The 27516-nt window shown below is 38.7% G+C and overlaps 1 protein-coding gene across 3 annotated transcripts in view; it reads left to right on the top strand.

Moving 5' to 3' along the window:
* Positions 1-27516, top strand: part of CTNNA3 (catenin alpha 3) — a 480821-nt gene that overhangs the window by 426538 nt on the left and 26767 nt on the right. For all 3 annotated transcript variants that reach the window (XM_074924433.1, XM_074924432.1, XM_074924434.1), the window contains one exon: positions 2867-3048. In XM_074924433.1, coding sequence (XP_074780534.1) covers positions 2867-3048 — 182 coding nt within the window. The remainder of the gene's footprint in view (positions 1-2866; positions 3049-27516) is intronic.

The raw sequence follows: 27516 nt of genomic DNA on the forward strand, positions 1-27516 counted from the left end.
GGAGGTTCTTCCCTTTGAAAAGAATATCTGGCTTGCCTCTGTCTCAGTCAGAAGGAGTTTTTGATAACACAAAAAAATTGCCTGAATGTATTGCGCTGATTTCTGTTGCTTTTCTTTCCTTCTTGCCTCTCTCTAAATGGCAAGAATTTTGGTGATGTGGATCTACCCAGGCATTTTTCTTAGGGGATCAGGAAAGAAAAAAGTACATGTCAGTCTAAGACTCGGAGAGAATAATCCTAAATTTATATGAAAGTCAATTCCTTAGAGTGTAGCCAGGGACAAAGCTCGGCAAAAGGCCAGTTCTTTGGGATGGGATCTCATTGGTGAGTAATACACCAGTGAGAGAAGAGTCAACATCTTCACCAACCCGTTACTCCCTATGTATCCTCTGTTTTTATCCTTATGTGGACAATTTGATCTGACCTTAAAATGTTGGCATCTGTGAGAGCGAATTGACTGAAATTTGGAAGGGGCTGAAATGAAATGAAACGCCAATCTCACATGGTAAATCAAGCTGCAGATGGGACAATGCAAGTAACCCCAGTGTTGGAGACTCCCAGGTACCAGGGATAAATAGCCTTATGAAAAGTTAATTCAAGGAAATTAAAGAAAAAATATATACTGTTTTTTTGGGGTTTGGTTTTTTTTTTTGTAATAGAAGAAAGAAAAATACCAAAAATCTAACTTCTCCTCTCACCTAGTTTTGGCTCTGTTATCTGCTACTGCAATAAAAAGCATTTTGTCTTAGAAGTAATGAAAAAATCATTTTCTCCTGATGGACAAATTAAACCTGCACTCATGTAACAGCAGTCATTCAGTTTAGATATTTATTTCACATTTACTGTTATGTTATCCACTCTGATACAAAATAAAAATCTGTGTTTAAAAGGGTGTGTATACAATTGTTTTATTTTATTGCTGTACATGCTTTTAAATCAGTATGAGGAAAATGAAAGAAAAGTCAAGGTCAGAACTGTAGTTTCCTTTGCCCCTTTGTTCCAGTGGATAACGTGTCTCATTTCACCAGGAACTCATTATTGCTGGCACATAGCAGAATATTGTATGTCACATTTCCCTCATTAAAATGTCATCTTTCTTGTGGTTTCCAGATCTAGGCCTGTGTTCTTGAACTCAAAACACTATTGAAGCTAGGGGCTAGGAAATACTACAAGCATCCACAAATCAGCAAATATGTATTAGATTATAAAAAGGGGTACTCCAGTTCTCTTGACTCTGTAGCCCAACTCTTATTTTTGTCTTTTTCATACCTTTCCCAGCAAGCTTATCCTATGGACATGAGGAAAATGTGTCTTGGTCTTCTCTGGCCTGTTGGTTTTTTGTTTGTTTTTTTAACAAAACAGGAAAAGTATTATTTAAAATAAAATTATTTAAGTATTATTTAAGTATTATTTAAAATAAAACTTTCTAATTCTGTGACTGTAATTATAACATAGTTATACCTTGGGAGACCTGTAATTTCCCGTAATTCATATAAACAGGAAAATTAACCTTGTGACAGAGTGATTCCAGCATAAATAAAATAACTGAAATGGCATGGCTTGAAAAACATGCACATCACATATTAAACTGCTTGCCTGTTATTATAAGTAATTCAGCAACTGCCTTAACTTTTTGTTTTATGGATGGTACATAATGTTTTATGATCAAGAATAAATCACAAAATATTTATTGTTAAATTACAGGGTAATTACAGTGTGTTAGTATTTGCTGTATGTAACCGTGAGTTCCTGATGGCTTGTAGTGCAAGAGGTGGCCACTTCACAGAGAAGGTGCTGGATAAAAAACACTCTGTCAGTAGAGCCACCAGGACCAACAGGCTGGGGCAGAAGGCGTTATGAAGGGCCAGGACTGCCATGTAGCCTCATCATATCTTACCCACTGTCTGCTGCCTGGCCTGTTTCTGACACAGGAGGTATATCTGACCCTTGTCTGCAGCGGGCGGGTAATCCTGCTCATGAAGAATATTAAATACAATATTTCTCTCACCTGCTGCATTTTCAGAAGTTGTTTCACTCTTTATATATTAAATAAAATGTATGAAGAATACATGCATTCAGTATGTTCTGATTCCATAGTCTGAACTTGCACAAAACGTACCACTTTTCTAGCTGTGATAAACCTTTGTTTGAATCACTTTTAGCTGCTGGAATGTTCGCAAAAGGTCCAGTCTGGAGCCACAAGTTATAGGGCTGTGTCCTGCCTGAACCCAGCTAGCTGTGGCTTTATTTGAATATCGGATGTTTTCGTATTGGCATTCAAGATACTTTGTTGGTAACCTTATTCACATACTGATTTCTGACACACTCATCTATTTATTTATCTTCTTCAAAGACTGAAGTGCTTATTTGAGTAATTAAGTCTTTCTCAGTTCTTAAAATGATATTGTAAAACCTTCACAGGAGAGAGGACAAGCATACCTGAAGGTTTTAGGACAATTAAACCTTTTCTTTCCTACCTGAAAGAATACTGCATTTTGTATAATACTGCAAAACACTTAGGCTCCTTCATCTGTAAGAAAAAAGTAAAATCTATCAATCATATTTCATAAAGGAACTTTGGAAAAATTTATTCTTTCTCTCACCACCTTAATATTAATGGTTTCATGGACATGACTGTCCCCATTACTCTGAGGTAATTTATTTGGCCCAACCCAATGATAGCATACAGATTTTGAAATTCAGAAGTGCTCAGGCTGGAGCAGTTGGCTCAGGCCATGGTGTGTTTAAACTATATATTTAATAATATCCAGGGATTTTATAAGAAAAATATTAATTTTTCTTTAAAAAAAAAATATATATATACTCTGACATAGACATTTTGCAAATAAAATTATTTTATGTTTCAGGCCAAGATGACTCAACTGCCAGAGGCTGAAAAGGAAAAGATAGCTGAGCAAGTGGCTGACTTCAAAAAAGTTAAGAGTAAGCTTGATGCAGAGATTGAAATATGGGATGATACCAGCAATGACATCATTGTTTTGGCCAAGAGGATGTGTGTAATTATGATGGAGATGACTGACTTCACAAGGTAATTAGGCAAAAAAAGGGTCCTCAACATCTATAAAAGTTGGAGGCCATTGTCATATTGTTACAGCAGGAAATACCGCATTTTAAATGTCAGGTGACAGCATCTTCACAAAACTGAGTGGCTAAGCTACTGTAGTTAGCTTTACCACACTAGCTGGTAATACTGAAATGTTGGAAGGGATGTTTGAAGTTTTGAACTATGCTTGTCCTTTCTTTTTTTCTTTGTCCTCTTTTATTCATTTGGTTGGTTGCAGGTTTTGCACATTTTTTTAGTGCTTTGTTTCTGCTCTCAATGAAAAGGAAAAGTAACAAATAATCTTGATTTTAGGCCGTAGTTCTGTCTCATCTGTTATTCTTTCTCCTTGCACCATACCATGCTGTCAAGCATAAAACATACTGTAGAGAGCATATGTCTGGCAGTACACATTCAGACTCATGTATATTTTATATCCCATTATTTGCTGTTACTTTCATCAGAACTGTATCATGCTGCTATATGTAGTTTTAAAGAATGAACTGTCCTACAGCAGACAGCTTTCAAAGGTGGTATTTCCCTCTGCTGCCAGTGTATGTTCAATAATACTTGTATAGAGGAAACAGTCTTAAATTTAGGAGCTTTTTCTGCCATGAAGTGAATAAATATTCAGTAAATTTCATCAAATTAATTGTAGTAAATGGAGGTACTGGTGGTTCTCCCTCTCACCCCCAACCATCTGGTTACTAATAAAATAGTTGCTGATAGGTAGGTGAAGCCTTAAAACACAACCACTCTTGCAAGACACTTCATGTCTCATAAAATGAATCCTTTCATACAAGATATGAAAAAAATCTAAGCCTTGTGGACAAACTGAAGTGTGCATATTAACAGTCGCATAGAGCTGAACCAGCTGAACTAATAAAACTGGGATCTGGCTTAGGCCTGTTTTGGGGAAGATAGTTGTTGCATTTTATCATGCTAACACTTTCCAAATTCACCTTCATGTGAGAGAGATTTAAATACCTGCATGTTGAAGTCTGCAATCCTTCTATTCTTTTTAAGAGTATATGATTTGTACTGAGACCTTTGAAAAAGAACGTATTGTGCCATGAAGTCAGTCCTTACAATTAAAGTCACCTTCCTCACCAAAATTCTTCAAATTATTTGCTTTAGTTTAATCAAGCTTTAGATTAACCAGGCCAGTTCATAGTCTTAATTTTGCATTTGTGTCTCTCAGTTGAACACAACATAATCTGCAGTTTCAAATCAAAGAGCAGCTCTTGTCCAGTGTTACTGATATCCAAAGAGTCCATGGAGAACTCTGAAATGACTCCTGTAAAATAACTTACTTGAAGGTAAAATTAAAATCTATTGGGAAGGGAGAGCGGAAATCTTAGTCTTTACTTCAGAACTACATTATGGGAAGATGGATTTTGATTATTCTCTTCAAATTTTAGGAAAGATATTAATTCTTGTACTTCACAGATGTTTAACTATAATTTGAGATATGCAAGTATATACTAATATATACTCCTGTATTATGTGTTTGATGCTTAAATTGTAATCTCTTGGGAGTAGGACTATCCTACCAAGTCTTTTGTTCAGTTTCTAGGACTCTTAGTAACAGAAACCGAGATCACATTATAATAATGTATATACAATAAAGGTCTTCAAGATACTCTTGTATCTTACATAACCTTACCTTACATCTTTATAAAGATGATTTTGAATACATTCTTCAGTAATATGTTTTCAAGTTTGGTTTCTTCTGTAATGATGCCAGACAAAGTCTTGTAAAGTGAAGGTTTGTATCTATCTAAACAATAGGTGAACTCCTGTGCATCTTCCCCTTTCTCTTCTTGTTGCCATATCAAAGGTGGCAGTTAAGTGCCAAGGAACACAGCTGGCTTTCTCACTTCCCTCTCCATGAAAATCTGGGGATGAATAGTGCAGAGGCCACAGCAAGCACCAGCTCACTTTAGGATTTAATCTCTCCAGTCTACAATTCCAAGTTCTTGGTCATGGAGGAAATAAAATATTTTATCTTTGATACATCAGAAGCTACTAGGCAAATAGTTAACTTCTCTATTTGAGTCACTTGTTACCTAAGCAGATTTCCATTTTCCTTCAGGTGCATTACCTTGCATTAATTTTTATTTAATCTCAATGAGTGTTTTCCAAAGATTTAGTTTCTCAGGGTCATTTTGGCATCTTAGTGTGTTTGCATGTGTATATTACCCTGAACATTTATGCAACAGTTACATATTCAACTAAAACAAAGTTAACATTGATATCACAATAACTCATTATTCAGAGTAATGGGAATGATGATGGCAGAAAATATCAATATATATGCCTCAGATCATTAACAAAAATACTTGAGGATGATGTCCGTGAAGGCCAGTGATTGCTCAGCGGAAGTTAGGACTGGTGTGAAGAGAAACCATCTGAAGTAGCTTATTATAGCTTAGTTTCCTTATTTGATTATAGAGGCATATGCCTGTGGTTTTTTTTTTGTCTTGGCAGAAGAGACCTGCAGAACTTCATTTGAAACAATCCTTATCCTACTGAACACTCATCAGCATGTCCTCTGCAGATAGACACTAGACCAAGCTACTGTAATTTTATGTAATGCATATTTTTATGTGTTCAGTTTTGGGCCCCTCACTACAAAAAGGACTTTGAATGACTTGAGCGTGTCCAAAGAAGGGCAATAAAGCTGGTGCAGGGTCTGGAGCACATGTTGTACAAGGAATGGCTGAGGGAACTGGGGTTGTTTAGTCTGGAGAAGAGGAGGCTGTGGGGAGACCTCATCATCCTCTACAACTACCTGAAAAGAGGTTGCAGAGAGTGGGGATGAGTCTTTTGAACCAAGTAACAAGCGACAGAACAAGAGGGAATGGCCTCAAGTTGCGCCAGGGAAGGTTTAGACTGGATATTAGGGAGTATATCTTTGCAGAAGGGGCTGTTCGGCGTTGGAATGGGCTGCCCAGGGAGGTGGTGGAGTCCCCTCCCTGGAGGGGTTTAAGAGTTCGGCTGACATAGCACTTAGGGATATGGTGTAGTTGAGAACTGTCAATGTTAGGTTAATGGTTGAACTGGATGATCTTCAAGGTCTTTTCCAACCGAGATGATTCTGTGATTCTGTGGATGCAGCAAGGAGCACAGGGTGCTGGTAACTAGATCCATCAGCAGTCCCAGACAAGGTAAACAGTGAAGCAACTGTATGGTCCATCTGGGAGCAAGAGAAGGGGACAAAGCCAAACTCCAGGATGTGCATGAAGGGGGTCAATCCAATAAACAAGCTACTAGCAGGTAGTTCCAAAGTCCATCCAGAGGGTAGGGCTTGAAACAGAGCTGGAGATAGGTACGGCTGTGATTCAGGTCAAGGCTTGCGAAGGGTACAGGCCAGAGCTTAAACGGAGCTCTTGTACAGAGACTGTGGGGGGAGGCCTCAGGTGAGACTGGTCAGGACCGATAAGGCCTATTGGTGCACTCAGGGCCATGGCAACTGGAGCAGAAAACGGTTTCTCTTTTATCCCTTCTCTCAGTCAGTTCTGATGGCTCAGGCCCACCCAGAAGGCAAAGCCAAGAAGACAGTGTCCAAACTGGAAGTGAGGTCACGATCAGTGACATATTACAATTTGTTGTACGTATGATAATGTGATGGGAAGTGACAGTTTTTGTAGCATTCTCCAATTGGCATGTCATTGAGCCTGCCTTTTGAACTTTAATGGCTTGATGCAAGACTTCTTTTTCCTGTTTATTTTGCTCAAGCTGTTGTTGGGTGAGAACGCCCAGCAATGTCTCCCAGAGAGATAAAGAGGTAGTCATTAAAAAGGCAAAGCACCTCTCCCAGCTTTTTTTCCCCTTTAAAATGTAGGCCTATTTTTATGGAATTTATTTGCTATATTTTGTATGTGCTATATATTTTTTGCTATAACACCATATGTTCAGGTTCCTCCTGAATTAATTAGCAGAAATTAGAAGCTTAAACCTTTGGAGTATTTCCAAGAAATAAAGACTGGAAACTTTTGCCGTTATCATCTCCTTCATTGGAAGTGTAGGCACATCAGTAAATTAATTATGACCAGAAATTTGACATAAAATATTAGTTACCTTTTTTGAATTTAATGATGATTCAACTGAAAGCTGTGCCTATTTCTACAAGAGATCAGTCACATTCAGAGTATGATGCATTTCTCTTGACTATTTATTGTCCAAGGGTGAAAAAAATGGATTTATGGTAGTTACTGCACTGTTGACCTGTCTGGTGTTTGTGAAATAGAAGACTGGAGTAATTGTCAAGGCAGAATTTGTGAAATTGATAATAAAAATAGTACCCAATATGGGTACATAAAAATGAGTGGTAACGGTTAAAAGAAAGAAGGCAAATACTAGTTGCAGATAGTGAAATAGAAAGGAAACAGATCAGTGGGATGTTACTTTATAAATGAAAGGGAGTACTTTTGATGCTGTGTAGGCTTTGCAGTGGTGCAAAGTACAGTTTGCAGATACTCACCAGAGGTTTGTGCATGATTACCAGGCTAAGATGACTCTAGTAAAGGGGTGTCATTTTCTGGACTGCTTCTCTGATCTTAGCGAGGGGGCAAGTGGGCAGTCTGGAGAAAAGGGAGGAAGGCTTGTAGTCAGGGTCTTCTTTGCCATCTTCTTCCCTCTTCTTTACCCTTAGAAGCAATGCTATCAACTTTGTATTTCAGGGCTTCTCTGTCAGAATGTAAACATGAAAGAACTTTGAGGGATTAAGTCGTATTTTCCAAAGCAAAGAGATCTTTTAATATTTTTATGAGACAGTTACTTTAAACAAATAACCTTCTTTTACATTCACATGTGCAGTAAGTCATAAGCACTGGAGAAAAACTGGACTTTCGCCCTTTGTGTTCTGGACATGCCCCATGTCCTTTAACATGCAGATGAGGTGAAGGCACAACACACCCTAAAAAGCAGGTTTTGTGGGAGTACCCAGCCATATCCAAATCAGCTAGAGACTCTCCAAATTGTGTGCATGGCTTTGGTCATTTGGTATAGCAGGAGTACCTTATAGGCTAGGGAGAATTTTCTTTTCAGTGTATGACTTTAGTCTTTCCTAAAGTGTTAGTTTACTATTATTTTCCCCTCTTGCCTAAACTGAGTTACAGACCAGTTTGACAGCACTGTAGCACTTGCTATAGTCACCCTCCTCTATGTAGATGAAGCCATGGTTATTTCAGAGAGATAAGGCCTTCATCTTTATAAAATCAATTTACCTGTACTGTTTGTCCTCCCCTGGTTCACCCTACCAAATGTCGTAACTTTCTTCTGAGTGATCAATCCTCAGAAAATAATTTCAGTTGAACCTTTGGTTTCTTTATGGCCAAGAGTCAAGCTAGGATGGAGTTGCCATTTGATAAAATATAATTGTTCCCAGAAGATACAAAGAGCCTTACTGTATTTTCTGTATTATTTTATTCAGTATCCTTTTAGTTTAGTTTTCTTTTTTGACTATGCATACTTCTGAGAAAAACTATTCACAAATGCTTACCTTGGGAGCATGTTGAACAACAGAAGCAGTGCTAAACTGCTGTGTTTTCTGCTAAAAATATGACGGGAGTCTGTTCCAACCTTTTTTAATTAAACCAGGACCTTTCAGGGTTCACACAGCCTGCCAATAGTTTTCACACTTTTTTCCAACACTATACAGCATTTTTTAAGATACATTTTTTTATTCAGTGCCTTTGGTGGCTGCTGGTTTGGTACCCTTGGGGATTAGAACTCCATCTTTCTCCTTAAAATGGCACTGGTAGTGGCATTCAGCTTCTCAATAGTATGCTTCAGACCTGAGGTAGTACATAAAGGTTAGTGAACAGTTTTGCTTCTCCATCCTGTTATATTCTTGACACCTTTGAGGCATAATACTGTAGGGCAGAAAGAGGTATGTCCATACCAAGCCTCTCGCCCAAACTCCTCACTTCCCTGACATGAGCTGAGAGCAGCTTTCAGCTTTCTTAGTATAAAGGTGGCATTTCCCTTGTCATGGCCCACGTTCTGTGAGAGACATACCTCTGGTTTGCTGGAAAGAAGGTCAAATAAGAAATAATGGACAAAGCTTGTGTTTGGATGGACTGGCTTGTAGCACTAGGTTTTCTGTAAGCCAGATGGCTATTGGTCACTGTTTACTGCAGTGAGGTGTGTTCACACAAATATGGTTAAGACCTGCTCAGTGCATGGTGCTGCCTCCCTGCACCAGATCTTGTTTTCATCAGGCAACTTGAAGAACAAGGAGAGCAGATGCCCTTCTGTCTGCCACAGACCGTGTGGTCAGGGGTATTATTGCTGTTTCAAGGCCAATTTGCAGAATGACCGCAGCCAGTTGACCACTTGGAGGTCAGTATCTGGGAATATGGAGGCTGTGTGACCTTAATGTGGATAAACATATTATGGGTATTTGGGAATATCCAGGTCACGCAAATGTAGTCTTAATGCAACGTACACTCAACAGCAGTAATACCAGGATTTCTTTATTGAAAGATTGCATCATGGCTGTTACCCGAGCTGGTAGAAGATGGCAAAAGGTAGAAATGTAGAGAAATCTCTATCACAGATTGCAAATGTAAGATTTTCTTTCACAGTGTTTTCCCATGCCTGTCTCAGTCCTGAACTGTTAAGGTCATCTGAGAGCTGTACTTAACTGTCATCAAGTAGCGGATCAGACAATTCCATTAGTTCCATGTGCTCTGTGATGGCAGAGGGAAGGAGTGACACTCTGTAGTACACCCTGGGTGGGTGAGAGTTAATGGAAGGAGTTTCAGAGTTCAGCAGGGTATCTTCATTTCATGGTAAATTTACTGAAAAACTATTGCTTAAAGATATCTGCTGTAGTCATACTTGTTTCACAGACCATTGAGATCATCCCTACATATGGACCTCTATTATTCCCCTTAAAGGAAGTAGCTGACACTGTCATTGAGGTCATCTTTAGATTTATGGGGAGACCAAATAAAATAGAACTGAAGTGGTAAAGGAGGAGGGGAAGTGGGTTGTGAGCACACTTTGTCCCACGTGCCTACCATCAGGAATGTGTGGTATTCTGGAGATAGATTAGTGTTGTGTCAGAGAAGGAGGAAGCAGAAGAGGGTAGTTTCTGCTTTTCACCATTCAGGTCAGCCCACTTTCACCCGGATGACTTGACCACTAATTTTCTTGCTATCCTGAGGTGGGTCTGTCTCTCTTTGCCTAGAGCTGAAGATAAACTGTATAAACTAGTATTAAAATTAAGAAACTACGTGGCCATTTACACTAACACCTTTGATTTATATTTGGCATTGAGTCATGGTTTATTTGCAGAGTTTTGTTCACTGGTTTAAACATCCTCTTTTTTCTGTTGGCTGAATCATCTGTGCAGAGCAGCATACTCCTCAGTGAGTAATGGCTGAGAAACCTCTTCTGTATGTGTGGGCCTGTGCTCTTAAAGATATTTGGGGGGGGGGGGCTAAATAGTTGTAAACACATCATAGTTCCCAGGTAAGTTAGCACTTCAAGGTTTTTTATACTGGAATATACATGATTCCATTTCTCCCTCTTGAACATCTTCATTAATGCTGTCTGGTCTCTGTCTATATTGCTTTTCAAGTGGGCCAGTCAGAGGTAGCAGATGAGGACAACATGAATATTCTAAAAGTGATTTCCTTTAAGAGTTCTCAGTGCTTATACAAGAAGGCTTGAACTGCAGGCGCCAGATGCTGGACATTTGTTACTAGCAACTGTGAGAGCTTGGTGCTCTCTTATACCAAGGGCTTTTGCTGTCATGGTGTGGGTAATACAGAATACAGCAGCAAAAAGTTGCTGCCAAAGAAGTTACAGCTATTGGAAGGGGGATTGCTAGTGTTTACTCAGTTTTCCCTCTGATTTTCCTTTTATGCCTAAAATGAGTTGTTAGCACTTCTAAATATTCAGCAGCTATAAATATGTAGGTCATTTCCAGATTACCCATTGCAGTTTATATCTGTCAACAGTGGTCTGTTTTCACATGTGGGGTTTTTGCAGCTTTTCTTTACGCAAGCCATAATTTTGCTTTTGTGATTTGCAGTTCAATCTAGATTAATGATGAGAATCTTATCTTTATTTTCTTATATCTTTTTTAACTGACTGTGGGATCTTTTTGGGTTTTTTCCTCAAAGGGCACTTTCAGAGTAGTTTATGAAATTCCTTCCAAGAGCGGTTCTCGTGTACAATATGTCAGGCCCTGAGGCCCCACCGTAATCCTAAAGCTGTCTCAGTGGACCTCAAGTGACGTCTGGCTGGTTTAAAGAACAGTCAGTTGTTAGGATTGGGAATACACATCACTTACTCTCCCACATTCCCAAGTGAGAACCACTCAGATAAGGTCTAACTTTGGCCTCTGACAATAGCTAAAGCAAACAGAAGGAAGGAAGAATAATGAAGGAAATACTGTAGAGGGAAGTCCCCACTACATTTCTCAATCACAGTGCCATTCTTCTCCTTTACATCTTTGCTGCAGTGTGGAGACTACATCTTGTGTTTCCTTTTCAGAGCCAGGCTGTGCAGTGTTTAAGTGAGTGAATATTACTAATACTTTAACAAAATTTGGAAGAGTTGTCTTCCCAACCAATGCCAAGACAAGCCATGCTAAAAATCTACACAGCCCCATAATTCTGCTCATGCAGGGAGAGACCTATTATAAATGTAAAGATAAATATGTAAATAAACCTGGCTGTTTAATGGGTCACTTAACTGTGATAAAACAGGTTTTTTTCATCATTTAAGGAGGGTTATTAATATAGAAAGAAAACTTCTCATAGCCTGAGACGAAGCACAACTTTGGAGCAGAAACCCTCAGGATTTTAGTGAACAAGCAGCTGTCTGTGCTGCATTGCCTGCCAAGGCAGTAACTTATTCCAGAAGTTCTCTTCAAATCTAAGTCCTATAGGCATTTTAGGCATTAGAATAAAGTATGGTTTAGCTCGGATGAAAAAGCAAAGTGGCATTTTTGTTCAGGCCTATCACGTTATTTTTTGGGCATGTTGTGTTCAACCGAAATACTCTCAGAGGTATCGATACTTTCCCCTTTCAGTCCTAGGAAACTTCAACTCCTGTGATATAATTTAAAAGTCTCATTCACCAGAGAGCCTGTGAAAAAAATATTTTCCAATGCTTTCATCTTGACATAGCAAAGTGGCAGTGACATTTGCCGATGGCAGGTAACTTGCCCTACTGAATTATGTTAATTGTGTTGAATGTAATTTTCTGCAGAAACTGTGTGTCCAGTAAAAAAAGTTTCTAGCCTTCTTGGTTGTTAAGAAAACCTTTGAAGTACATAATAAATATAACCAGGAATGGCCTGTCTTGCTGTGGTTGAACCAGGCAGTTCAAAACAGTAAGTAATGATCTAAGTAAGGCCCAAATTCTGGCTCTAGTTTGCAGTCTCTGCAGCCAAACATTTAAGCAGGTGAGTTCTTGCATCACCTTGGGGAAGGAAATCCTTTCCTCACCCCTCAGCGTTTTGCAGCAGGAATGATGAGTGCTTTCTGTAGCCAGTCAGTAGCAAAGTCCTTATTCTTAAGGGGGAAAAAAAAAAAAAAAAAGTAAAATGATCTAAGCAGCTTTGTACAACACTGTAAGCAGACATAACTGTCTGCCAGAGGGTATACATTCTAGCAGACAACACCTATGTTAATAATTTTTCCCACGTCTTTGCTCTTTTTTTTTTTTTTTTTTTTTTTTTAAATTTGTCATCAGTGATGGGTTCTAGCTGGTGAGTACATCCTCCTCTAATACTACCACTTATCTCTCACCACCATGTGGCTGCAGGAGAGCTTTCTTACTGATGTTTGATGAGCAGAACAGGAATTAAGACCTTCCATGTTTTAACTGCTCATTTGTTAGACACATATAGTCAGTGTTGATGACTCACAACATTATTAGAAATCTTACTATGCGTATTACTTCATGTCTTGGCACTTGAGATATGTTATTGTAGTTAAACTTACCTCCAGCATCTTTTCAGTAAGTTAAAAATTAAAAGTTGCTGTTGAGCAAATCCTGAAAGTGCAGTCCCTGAAGGCTTGGAAAACAGAAAGTAAATACAAAGAACTTCAGATTTATTATTTCAAGTCTCATAGTATTTATTTACTCCAGTTCTGTGATATTTTAGAGCCTGACTCATGATATTTAAATGCTCGAGGCTGACAATACAAAGATTTCATTCATGCACTATGTTACACTGTGTTTACATAAGTAGTTAAGAGCAATGGGGAGAGCCCACCATGAAAAATGCGAGAAATTTGGGAGGATGGGAACATCATGACCCTTTTCCTTTGATGCTGTAGAGCTGTTCATAACTCTGTGAGTCGTCAGCAGTATAAATAAGAATTTGTTTACTGACTTTTTTTTTCAAAGCATAAACAAGGCAAGTATCAAACTGATAAAATACAAGGAAAATACAATACAGTCTGCCTCTAAACCTGTTCCTTTTCATTATGCAACGAATATATTTTTATTCTAAAAATCTGAGATTAGTTTTGTCTTTGCATAACCTTTTAAAGCCAGGTACTTTTTCAGCAAGAGTCAAGTAGTGCAGTCATTAAGACTACTTAGGACTGAAATAGCTTCATTTAGTCATGCCCAATAGGCAATTGTAATATGGAGGAAGTAACAATAAAAAACATATTTACTGGTTTTACTCAAAAAAATCAAACCACAGATTTGATTTTTCCGAGTAAAACCTAAAAGCCCTAACCCGTGAAATGCAATAAATAGGTTGACACTAGGTGGTGTTTTAGCTTTGAAGAGTTGTATCTGAAGGATTCTGATCTTATCTGGTGTCCAAGACAACACTTTCAAGAACTTCTGTTGCCTTTTAGTCTGATTCTGTGTCAGTGCCACATGAAAGAGCAACGTGTCAGTGAGCTAGGTGGTGTCTAGTAAAAATAAATGGGGCTAAAGTAGTATCGAAAAAGTCAAGGGAATTAAAAAATTCAAACCCAACAATTCCAGCTTGTTCATCTTCTGTGAACTTACTTGTGATAAAGTGAGCTTTATCTGTACCTTCATAAGGGCTTAGAAATTAGGAGATGAGCTGGTAAGAGAATATGTCCACTGTAATGGTGAGTACAAATGTGTAGTGGACATCAGTAGTTGATGGGTGGGATATTGGAAAAGAATACTATGATCTTTAATTTAATAACCTATTTTTATTTCCACAGTTTGAGGAATCTTAAAACTCTGATGTAACCAAATATTTCAATAATTAACTGAATTTTCCAATTGTCTAAGTAATTAACTCACTAAATGCCAGCATTTCAAATAAGTGCATGATCTGTAGTACTCTGGCAGGAAGACATGAGCTTTTCTTTTAAGAGACTGTCAAGCTGAACAAAAGATTTGAAAATCAACATCCTATTTTGATGTGAGGAAGTTTACTCCTTTCCAGACTGGTAGGAAAAAACAGGTTGCAGGTTGCAAGGCACAAAAATTTTAGGGTGGGCTAATGCATGAGTAAGTAGCATTTCCATTCCTAAAGAGAACTGAAAGCAGTAGTATCCAGCTGAGTTACCTGCTTCATGGCCACCAGCCTTACCATAGAACATATTCTTGCAAGAGATCTGGCCTATCAAAACACATTTCTATTCATTTTAGCTGATTTTTGTACTAGTTATAATATTAAAGCAAGTGTCTTTAAAGTAAGTCTTTCATACAACGTACATATTACAAACATGCTCTAAGTATTGTTATGGGAGAATTATATATTGTTGTTTAAACAAAACTGCAAGTTAATGGTGCTTTTCAGAGGCCATAGAGGTAAAGAAGTAGTTCTCTGAAAATATTTTGATAATTGGTTCGACATGTAACCAGAAACTTCTGCAGTATTTAGAAGTTGGCTTAGAGCCATTAGCAATCTAGCAATATGATTAGATATCCATATTAATAAACATCTGTCACAGTGGCATAGCAGATGTGCTAGGTGCATATATAATGAATGTAAATTTTTGATGAGTACTTTCTTATTTTTTTACTACAAAATGTTTTAATTACATTATGTATCATGCCATTTGTTTTATTTTGCAACACAACGTGCTTTTATTTTTTTAAAACAAATCTGTGAAGACAGTTTTCTGATAAATTCTAAAATATGGTCTGCTAATTGAATGCACTAATTTTGAAATGTGAACTTTACTGTCTTTCATTTCTGACCTACAGACTATCACTACAGATGAGTTGCAGCATTTTGGTTCTGATAATCCCAATTTTGGTACCTCTCTAGGCTCAATAGCATCTTTAATTCCAATTGCAGTTGAATTGATAATGCATGGCATGTAGAGTGTACAACTTCATGATTCCCTTTTTTAAATGTCAGATGTCACAATCAGGCAAGAACTGCCTTTGTTTTCCTAAGATGAAACTTGAAAACTTGATAAATATAAGTCTAAGATATCGCAGTTTAACTACCAGAAAATTGACTCTCTAACTCCAAAAATTGCTTTCATTCTCATATTCTGTGTCCTAAACTTAATTTAACTTAAAATCCATTTATCATATTTGCAAAATCTTTGATCATTGTGTATTTTTTTCTTTGCAAAACACTAGATGAGCACTCTGAAAGTCCATTTTGCAGTATTTTTAGATACCATTAATCAAATACATCTCTGTGAGCAAAAATGTTAGCAGGTTGCTGATAGCCTAGGTGAGTTTTTGAATCAACTTTTAGTATTAATTTTTATTTTTCTGGAGATTTTTCAGAAGACTTAGTCCTTTGTTGTGACATACTGGGTAGTTAAAATTATAGCTGTACTACCGAGAGGTCTTGTTCTTTCAAGTAGCTTTAAAAGCTATTAATGATAGCTTGTAGGCAGGAGTGTTGAAAAATATGATTATTAATAGTACATGTTAACACCAGAAGTAGGATAGCACATGTAAGCTCTGAAAATGGCATGATTGGTGACTAGCAAGATGATGTTAAATGTAGTAAAAGCAGTCTGAAAGATTCATTTTGGAATCAACACTTCAGTAGAATGATAAACCCTTCAGTAAAGAATATTACAGTAGGAAGTATTGGCAAGAAAGAGGTAAAATGATTGTGCTGTGAATCAACTTAAAGTAATTCAAAAAATGTTAGAGGGAAGGTAAAAAAGAGATTTGCAGAAGCTAACTGCATAGAGTAAAATAATGCCATAAGACAGACCCGACTGTAGTATGGCCTCCTCTGTAGCCCATGATATCACTAACATTAATCCATTTTGCCAGTTCTCCCAATTTTCTTCTGCATCTAGCAACACGAGTTTCTTTTTCTTTTTCCCTGAAGTATCTGCTTCTGAAGACCTGTGGGTAGATGAGCCTCTCAGGGCTCTGCTTCGCATCTGAAGATATTTTTTGTTCTTCCAGCTATCATCTCTCCCCTCTGTTCTTGCAGAGGTGTCCACAGTGACTACAGTCATGGCACTGAGCTGAAGTGCATCAATGTCTCCTGGTGCTACTTCCTGGCAGGGTAAGGATGCTGGAGAGGATGACCTGGTAAAGAGTGGCCCCTCATCATAGCTGTCCATGCTAAGAAAGCCATTTTTTTCAGTTGGACAGAGCCTTAACCTTTATGTAAAAGTAAAATGGTTTGGGCTTTCACTATTAGAGATTAAAAGGTTGAAGACAGGACCCACATGCAACCTTGAGCATTAGAAATAAAACAAGCTCAGAATAATCTGAGTGGCACACTTTGGGGACAGTTTTGTGATATCTGAGATCTGGATGAGGTTTTCTGATGACTGTGATTGAAGATAAAGTCAAAGGGAATGAGCAAATTCGAGATAAGATGGGTTCAGAATTAAAACTGTATGTCGTTGATACAGCTCTTAGCTTAATCGTGTTAAAAGACCTCTCAGCAGCTGCATTGATACCTGCACAGGCTGCACAACTAGGTTCTGGCTTCCTTTTCTGTCTTTAGGTAGTCTCTGACAGTACCGTCAGCAGGAAACATGTATCTTATGAGTCTTGTGACATTCGAAGTACAGAAACTTAAATTTGCGAAGGTGTGTAGTTATCGCCGTCATCCATTGAGGAATCATGTTTTCTAAATACCTCAAAGCTCCAAAGTGGAATTCTTTGTGTAAGTGGCAGCAGACCATAATGCCTGTGATGTTTTCAAGGCATATCTATGGTGCAGAGGCAGTCCTTGTGTCAGGATGGCTGCATGCAGCAAGGGATGCAGAATTAACACCACACCCAGACCATTAGCAGGTCTAGGGAAGCATTGAAAGGAGTTCCCGGGTGAGCTGGTGGCAGGTTAATAGTGCTTTGCCTGCTAGAATACAAAGAATTGCATGGGGAATATTCTCCAGCCCTCATTGCTTGCCCTCAACCCTTGTTTCATAGCTGGAGTTAATGGCAGAGTGGGATTACCATGATTTGTCTTGACCAGCCGTATAAAATACCGATGTTTGCTCCAGCGGCTGTAGATATTTCCAAGGAAGTCAGGTGGTGGATAGTGGAGATGGATCTCACATTTCATGTATTTATGTACTATGTACTGAGTTAATCTGGGAGTTGTAATGAAAGCTAGAAACTTGTTGAGAAAGCAGGCCAGTCTTTGTGTGCGTGTGAGAGATGGGTTTCCCAGACTTTCCAGTTTGTTTGGCTGGTATTGAAATCTAGATGCACTACCTTTACTTGCAAGGTAGTCTCCATGTAGAAGCAGTTACTCCAAAAGGTATCTAATGCTTGCCACAAAATATATGTGGTGTTTAACGATGTGAACTATGACAAACATGAGAGCAAGCTGAAATCAATAATTTACCTTTCTTTGCAGTTTCTACTGTCATCTCATTAGTGGGACTATAATCAACTGGATTAGGGAAAAAAAAAAAAAAACCAAACCAGATCAAAAGTGTAAACTCAGGAATGACAGATTGGTCATGTAGTACATATAAATGCATAATTACAGCTATTTGGGTATATAATATGATACAGCTGGCACTATTACCCTGTAATACCTCAGTGAATCAGAGGTCTCATTGTGTGACTCTAGTTCATGATGGTCTTTTTGTTTTATTATAATTCATAAAAGAGCTCTCTGATCTCCAAGTTTTTTCAATGTTTATTTTTGGATAGTGAAATTACTAGCTCCTTTGTTTGCTCTCATGTTTGAAAATCTAAAAATCCATTAGAAGACAGTTCTTTGTCCATTAGAAGACAGTGGTGTCTACATCTTTTTCTACCATCCAGTTTTCTTCCCCAGGAATAAGTACAGTGTACCATATTTTTTACTCTGGGTTTATGATGATGTAATTAAAAGCTTCTCTGTAACTCCATGCCCAGAGGGTAGTTGGCACCTTCAACCTTTAGCTTGGCCCTTCTGAATTTAAGTGTTTAGTTATGCATTTGTCAGGCTTCCTAATGTTTCGATTTTTTTTTTCCAGTTTGTGCTTTTAAATTGCATCGATATATTCTGTATTAGCTGATTTTCTACATCCAGAAATGATCATACCTGCTTGAGGCCAGAGGGAGAAGTCCTTTCTGCTCATTCATATACGCCATTCATTTTACTACGTGTTAAAACATGTGGGGTCAGATCCTACCATGCACCCCGTCCCTCCTTTGTTCTGAAAAGATGGAAAAGACTTCAAAAGTTAGAAAAAGATGTGACAATATGGTGTTTCACAGAATATGGTGGTAAATTCATTTAAATGTGTGCGTGGTCCAGGAGTTGCCCATGTAGTTCTGCATCCAGGAGACAATGGATGGACTTGGAACACTGAACTGAGCGCAGAGAAGGTGATTGACTGAACTTCCAGCCACATGCACCAAGAATGATGTAACCAAGTGGTGCAGGAACTCTTCAGATGGGGGTTCTGGAGTGCCCTTAAGGTTTCCCCAGGCAGCTCCTGCTGTGTTGATAAACAGCTGACATGGAGAATCTGGTCTGTCCAGACTCCCCAGGCAGTACCTCTGCAAAATTGATGAAACTCTCCACAAAAGATACTTGTAAATAGCCAGTAGAAAATGTTGCTACAGATGCAGAAGTGGTAACTTAGGACAGTCCTTTGTACCTCACTGAAATCATGAGGATAAATGTAATTTGGTTAATAAATAACAATGGATTGATTATGCGCAGGCTGGAGTGGTTGTGCGGGACCACAGGCCAGGTGAATGACAAAAACTCAGCAGAAGAATGGTTTGGGACATCTCTCACAATCCAGCTGAAGATGCTGTTGTAAGGACACTTGAAACTGTCCTGTTTTAGAGAGATAATTTCCCACAAGAGAATTACCCTGTGCCAGATTCCCAATAACTCAGTTTTAACACTGTTCATGAGTGTCTGTGCGCTGTTGTAAAAATTGAAAAGGTAAGGTCTGCCACTAAGTTAATTTTTTTAATGACACAATTAAATGAGGAATAAATACCCTCAAAAAATCATAGCATAGTGGTCATAAAGCACCAAATTCAAATTTGCTGTTTCCGTTTTAACCTCTAACTTTTGAGATTCACTTAATTTTAATTGCTGTAAAAGGCCTTCCTACAGGGCATGTTCTGAAACAGCAAGGAAATCATCTGGATATATACGTGGCTGGATTCTTTTAAAGGAAAAAAAATAATAGAAAACACCCAACAAATGATTTTCAGAACAGTTCATTTGCTTTCTCTCATTGGAAAAGAGAAAAGATGCACTTGGAATAACAAAGGGAATGTTTCATTTTTTAAAGGTTACAGCATAGCAAGAGGATTTTATAAGACAATATTGACTTATTTAAGTGGCATTGCTATATGTTTGTACTGCACTGCTTACATTAATATTTTGTTTCATTAGTAACCCTCCAACGGCTTTTTTCTGCTTCCAGGCTGTTAAGACTTGCCTTTTCTAGACCATGTTATAACTCCTGTTGAAAATTCAACACATGGTCCACAAGAGTGGGAAGCAGATGGGCCACTCTGCAGTGGGAGTCCTTAGAGATAATGCTGACTTTCTGACTTGGCCGTAATTCACCTCTGCGCTTTGAGAAAGTGCAGATATGGAGCTGCAGTGCTGTTATGTTTGAAACACACTCCACACAGCCAAACACCTCCAGGTTTGCTCTTTCAACTCTCATGAGAGACAACCCTAAGTACCTCTGCAGACAGGCTGTCGGTGCCTACAGAAGTATTATAGACAGTGTGTCTGGCCTCTTTGTAAAGGACAAGATTTGACATCTCCTTTTGCATTGTCCACTTCATTGCACAATCCAGGTCAGACTGCAAGGAAGCTGTGCATTTATTAACATGTCTGTGTGCAATTTTAATGTTATTTCTTCATAACCAAATAGTTTCTACTTATGGAAAGGCTTGGATTTTAAAAATTACTGAAACATACGGTCTGTGAGCCTACTGGATGGTTTAAATCTCTGGATAATTTCTGTTCATGACAGGGAAAATAGGAGAAGGGAGACTGATGAAGCAAACAGAGGCTTTTCCTGTAATCAACAAAACAGTAGCTGTAGATATGTAACACAGCGATTAAAAATGATAGACATCCAAATTAAAGCCTGTGACTGGTAAGGTCTGCTGACCTTCTTAGCAACTAAAAAATCAAAGTGTCCTTTGAAAAGCTGGATTTGGAAGCAGAAAGAGATGGAGAAACATCCGAGAGATAATGAGAGGAAAAAGAGGTGAGAAACAAATAATCGATGCCTGGTTTAGGTACTAGAACTCACTCACTTGTGATGTTGTGGTATTCTCTTACATTCTACCAATAATATTTGTGTATGGATGTGATAAACAGATCAGAGGGACATCTGGGGAGAGATTTCTGGTGGCACGGGAAAAAGGGGCTATGAAATAACTAACTGGGGGAACCAGTTTCTACATCTGTAAATTGTTTCCTCTGTAACTATACAGAACGCAAATCATCGAGCAGCATGGATGACATCCGCTCAGTAACGGTGTCATCAAATTTATTCTGGTGTGCTATATTGTACAAATCACTGCTTTTGTTACAATTTAATCTCTATTTTTAATAAACTGCTACAAGACGCAGAAATGTTTCATGCACTTACAGAGCTGAAAATGTAAGAATTGCAACCTGTTTCCATACTTCTGTGCACACAGACAGACACCCTTGGACGTTTAGACTTCTCTTGCAGTCTTTGGTGAAATATATCATCAAAGCGTCCAGTTTATACCCAGTTGAGACATGCTGCAGGAGGCAGCTTCCTGATTTTGCACTATTTTTGTCACTACAAGCTTTTGGCATTCTTTTTTTTTTTTCCTTGAGTCCTGTGTAAAATCTACTGATAAAATACTTTAGTAACAAGAACTAGCTTTGGGAAGGACTATTAAGTGCTCTTCATCTTCAGATCACAATGACAATTTTGTTTTACATATGTGTATAAATATATACATATCTCTAATTATATGGTGTTTTGTTTTGTTTGGGGCTTTTTTTAAACATATACACCTCCTGCAGCTAGTCCCAACTGGATAGAAACTGAACATTTTCATTAACGCATTTCATCAGGGTTGGCAAGAGAAATCCAAATGTCTTTGAGATTTGGACTTTTGGATTGATGGGTGAAGGGAAAGGGTGTCTGTCTGTGTGCGTAAGTCTAAGTATGGGAAGATCTCACAAGTCTTAGATTTTCATCTCTGTGTGTGCAAACATACAGACACTTTTGTGTTTGGTTATTGCACATATAAATATTCAATACATACAACTCAGAGTCAGACATGTACAAACATATCCCTTTGATGTTTCGCTTTCCAACTTCTGTTGTTGCTGTGATTAGTTTTGTCAGACTTCGATTTAACAACTGGTAGTCACGGTTTCAGCTGCTCTTCTACCTCCCAGGCTGCAGGTACAGCTCCTCTCCTGACATGTCTACTTTTCTTTTCCCACTTCTGTCTCATTTTCCCTAATCTCTCCCTCTCCTCTCCTCTCCTCTCCTCTCCTCTCCTCTCCTCTCCTCTCCTCTCCTCTCCTCTCCTCTCCTCTCCTCTCCTCTCCTCTCCTCTCCTCTCCTCTCCTCTCCTCTCCTCTCCTCTCCTCTCCTCTCCTCTCCTCTCCTCTCCTCTCCTCTCCTCTCCTCTCCTCTCCTCTCCTCTCCTCTCCTCTCCTCTCCTCTCCTCTCCTCTCCTCTCCTCTCCTCTCCTCTCCTCTCCTCTTCCCCTCCTCTTCCCCTCCCCCTCCCCCTCCCCCTCCCCCTCCCCCTTCCCCTTCCCCTTCCCCTTCCCCTCCCCTTCAAGTCAGATCAGCATTTTTCCCTACTAACTACTTCAGGATTTCTCAGTTTCGAAAGCGTTATGATTAGGACGATGGAGCAGCACTCTGCTATCTAGGACTACATTCAGAAGCAAGAATTTTTTGGTGTTAAGCCATATGCTTTTTAAAATTGGAGGCCAGAAATAGTACTTCTAATGACAGTTATTCTGCAACACTGTCGCATTCACCTTTGACCCTGCAGCCAAGTTTCCAGTGCCTGGATATTTCTAACAAAGTTTATACAGCTGACAAAATAGGCTATGTCAGCTTAGAAACAAGAGTCTTTTGTCCTTTTCATATTTAAAATAGCTGTATTCCTACTTTTTTAATCAAAGCAGGGAGAGAAAGGAAACACAGAGGATCATTAAGAAAAGGACTCTTCTGTGTTTTAATATCAAATAGTTTGTCCAAATAGAAATACAAATACAGGGCATTCTGTTTGTGGTTGTGCAGTCACGTTGTATTCAGAACATTATGCAGTCACATTGTATTCAGGGTCAGAAATGGCCTGCTTTGGGAAAAGTATGAAGAGGTCAGGGACAGACACTGTCCAGGATGGACCTAAGGGCTTTTGCAGACTGTAGCCAGGGACCTGGGGGTGAAGGGGGAGGCAGGGCCCTGCGGTTCCTGAGGGGCAGCGGCGGCTCCTGAATGAGAATCACTGTTGCATAGGCATGGCACCGAAGATGAACTACAAATATACTGAAGAGTCTTCACGATGATTTGTGACATTACCAGAACACTCAGATTTTCTTCAGAGACCACAACAAATGATCATGGTTTTAGTGAAATTCTGAGAATTTTTTATATCACTATCAGAATTGAAATTGGTAGACACTAAAGGCTGTTGAAAAATCTGCTTCTATATTGTCTAAGTGGTAAGAAAATTTTTGATTGCTGTATCTTGGTCTTGGGTGTCAAAATACAAGAGGTAAGAGCAACAAGAAGAAATAAAAGACTGGGTTCCTCTTAGAGCAAAGCCTTCTGAATAACAACTTGCTTTATTTTGTAAAGCTGGTGAAATGACAAGGGATCTGGGGAGAGAAGGATGACCTAGATAAGAAAATTACCAACATGAGACCAACAATGATGTATCTAGACAGTAGAATCTGCCCCAGAGCAAAAAAAGAGAAAGAAATCATAGGACTGATATAAATGTGTATTGATGTTAAAAAAGTTGCTGTGAATAACAGTACTTTCCAATTCTCTTTTAACTACCACATTGGTGTAAAGGATTGAAGTACTCCTGTGGATTACTACATTGGCCTTCGTTTTCAGTATTTCTTTAGCCACTGTTGCATTATCATTCTGTAAAGGTCTGGGAGAGGAGGGAAGTATAGTTTGTCTCCTGCCAATTTAATTCAAAGGAAAAGTCTGGACCTTTGAACTGTTTCTGTGTTCAGTATTTTTCCCTCTTCTTTGGTTTCTTCAAAGCTAGTGCTGTAGAATTCATTGGGCTAATTATTGCAATTTCATCCAGAAATCTTGTGTCACTTCCTACAGTTCCCTGGAACAGACAGTGGCCACTTTGGCAGAATAGATGCCTTAAGATAAGACCTGCGTGATGTTATGTAAGATGTGATTTTGGATAGACCATGTAAGCGTATGTAAATGCCATATAATTCTCCTGAGCCACGTCACCCAGTGAGTGCTCTTGAAGAGGAATTCCCATGTCAAGACTTTTCACAGGGCCTTACTGCTTACTCCACCATAATAAGCTGAAATTTAGGAAGCAAACCCAAGCCTAAGCCATTTTGTCGGCACTCAGTCTTCTCTTTTCTAAATTGTCTTATGTCTTTTCAGGAATTCTCCTACAGAGACCTTGTTACTGTAAAAAAAAAGAGAAAAAGAGTTACTTCTGCTTTGTGTTTACCGTTTTCCCATTGCCTTTTCTTCTGCAGCATGCTAGTGTTGATTCCTGATGGATTTGTGATCCACTGAAACTCCAGATTGCTTCTCACTGTCCTGTTGTGTAGGGATTGATTTACCACTTGATGATTTTCCTACCTCAATGCCCTTTTTAAACACATCTACTTTTTCTTCCCTAATTTTCTCAAGATTATTTTTAATTCCAAGTTTAGCCCCCCAGCCTATTTCCCTCTCCTTGCACATCAGTATCAAGTTTAAGTTCATTAAGCATTCTATGTTTTCCTTCATTCAAATCATAAATAACTAAGCAGCACAGAAACCAAGCCAGATCCCACCAAAACCAGGTTCCTTCTGTTTATTCCTCCTTTGTGACTCTGCAGCCCTTTGATAATCAGTCTGTCTTGGAGTATGCTGTTCTAACACTTTTGCATTTCCCTTGCAATTATTTTGTCTAGATCACATATTCTTCAGGTAGTTATGAAAATACAACAGGAGACAGTTTCAGAAGCCTATCTGAAAACATGATATTTACAGCTCCTTAGCTTTCCAGAAGGCATAAAAGCTTATTTTAAATTGGACTGACAATAGTTATCCTTGAAAAATCATGTTAGTCACTTGGATGAGTGCCCTGACCTTCTTCACAAAGTCAAGAAACATCCCAGTTGATTCCTGTCAACAGGGAGCCCTTGCCAACCATCAGGCTTATCCAGGCCAAGCCTGAACCCTAACTGATGATGCAAGTTGGGGCTGCTCAAATGGACATTGATCTGGGTTTGACTGGTATTGCCAGGCTGGATTCATTGCTGAGCTTTGATCGGAACAGCGAGGACTAAAGAGATAGCTGTATCGTTGGGTACTGGTTTGGAGTTAGTGCTTCTGCTGCAGTATCCCCAGAAAACCTGTAATTACAGTGCAAGCTGTCAGGATTTGCTGAGACAGAAATTAGGACCGATGATGGTAGTGGTCGGTGTCAGAAGCTCAAGACTTTAACGTGACAAAAACCACTCAGATTGTGGTTTGGAGGTGACAGCAGTTGCAAAGCTTACGTTCCCACCTTGAAATGCTTGCAGTGCTGTGAAATGTTTATGTCTGATTGTAGATTATGTTGTTAGATGTACGTTAGGTAAGAGTTTATTTTTTGAGACTGACTAGTCTGTAGAGCTTCCTATTGTTTCTAATGCAGGGGAAGTACAAAACATTTGTTGAGATGAGTGCAGTGAGTAGGGGTAAGGCACTCAACTTTGCTCAGAGATAGAAGACTGTCTATTCCTGGAAAATATGACGGCAAAGACCTTTTGGATTTGAGGTCAGAGCCCAAGTTTCCATTAATGTGACAATTAAGAGAATAGTTTTGATTGTTACTTTTCAGAGTGAAATTCCAGCGTGAAGGAAAACAGAAAATAATGTCCAATACTGATGCCTGCTAATCATTGTAGTTACGCAAACTGCAAATACACTGTTTGTCATGGGTTGGAGCAAGAATGATTAGATTGAGAGGCTTAGGTCTCTCACAATTTTCCAAAGCTCTTGGTGTCATACTAATTAACATGGTCTAACTTTTTTCTTCTTATGATTACACTCTTCAAGAAACATTGATATGAAGCTTTTTATTCTCCTACAACTTTGTGGAGATACTTTAAACTAATTACTTTCCTTCTAGTTAGACTTAGCTGGACGTCTCAAATTATTTATGGTCTATTCCCAGTTTCCTCATTGATTTAATAGTAACAATCCATTGCTTCCTTGGGGGCATGTAATTGTTCAGAATTATAGTACTTTGTGTCTCGTCTTTGTTTTCATAGCCTTGAATGTGTTATCAGCTTACTTAGCTAGTAAGCCTTTATGCTCAGAAATAGTGAAGTGTGAGGAAAACAAATATAATAAGTCTTCTATGCAGTGAATCCACATCAGGTAGTCAGAGTCTACTGTAGGCTGTGAACCCAATGAAACCACTGGGAAAGAATTTCAGCAAATGCAGTAACTGAGTGTGTGAGTTGAAGTTTGACTTTAAAAATTACAGATACTGGAAGAAGGGAAAAACTAGTAAGGTAAGGCTGACTGAAAAAAAAAAAAAAAATTACATGGACACCATAGCAAAAAACCCATAAATTATCTTACAGAAGAGGGGAAAAAGATGGAAAATTTGGTGGAGGAGAAGTTATATGATACTGTTGGTGGAAAGGATTTTTATTTTTTTTAATCTGTCTTTAAGCATCTGCTGTAGATGCATGAGCTAAGCTAATATTCTTAAGCTTCTGTATGCAGATCTGTATTATTAATAGTAATTTGGTTATTTTTAATAACTGGACCAGTACCATAATAGTCTCACAGATCAGGCAGGGATACCTCAACACCTGGTGGAGACAGATCATGGATGACATCTGTAGAAGAAAAGGGATGTTGGTACAATGATATGGAGAGATAACTAAGTGAAATATATTTAAAAAAAAAAAAATCCAGACAGTGAGATGGATAGCTCAGGGAAACAGCCTCCCAAGCAAAGTTTTTTTTCATACTTCAAACTTGCCAGACAAAATGCAAGTAAATATAAACCTGGTAGAAAGCTGTCTCATGGCTGGGGAAAACATCCTAGATGATTTAATAGACTTTTTGTGTCTCTAACATCTGGATTCAGGGAGTTAATCTGAGCTAGTGGCATTCTGAATCTGCAGATCTGGTGCTAAATCAGGAAAACTGGGAATTCACAAAATGCACAGCTGCACCAATAACATTAGAAGGCAACACGCATTGAAACATAGTCATTCACGAAACATGAAACTTCTCTCTTAAATTTAAAATAAGAAAATTATCAGACCGGAAGAGACCTCAGAAGGGGACTTAAATCCTCCCATCACTCGTAACAGATGGCTGTCCAGTCTCATCCAGTGGTGGAGGTGCCTCAACCTCCTGGCTGCTCTGTTCCAGTTCCTCATGATCTCAGCCCCTCACCTGAATCTTGTTTTCCAGAGTGTGAGTAAGCTCAGTACCACCGCCCCTATCCACTATGGCCATGACACTCATTTGAAGACTTCTACCTGAGGATCCTACAGGCTCTCTTGCTCATGCTTCCTCCTTTGCCTCACTCCTAACTTTCAAATTTCTATATCAAAGAAGGGTTTAATCTCTTTCAGTCTTTCCTTATTGGTCACGTTTATGACATGTCTAACCATCCTATCTGCACAGTCTCTAATCGTGTCAAAACTTTATTCACAGAAACCCACACAGAAATCCAGCTGCAGTCTTAAAACTGAGAAAGCAAAAGACAAATTTTGGTTTGGATATCCACCTATTGGTGTACCCTGGTGTGGCATTTGCTATTATTTTCATAACAGCACTACCTCATGGACTCTTGTTAAGACTGACTCACTGTAATAACCCCTGTAGTAGTT

This window comes from Athene noctua, chromosome 21 (genome assembly GCF_965140245.1).
Source record: "Athene noctua chromosome 21, bAthNoc1.hap1.1, whole genome shotgun sequence".
Taxonomy (NCBI): domain Eukaryota; kingdom Metazoa; phylum Chordata; class Aves; order Strigiformes; family Strigidae; genus Athene; species Athene noctua.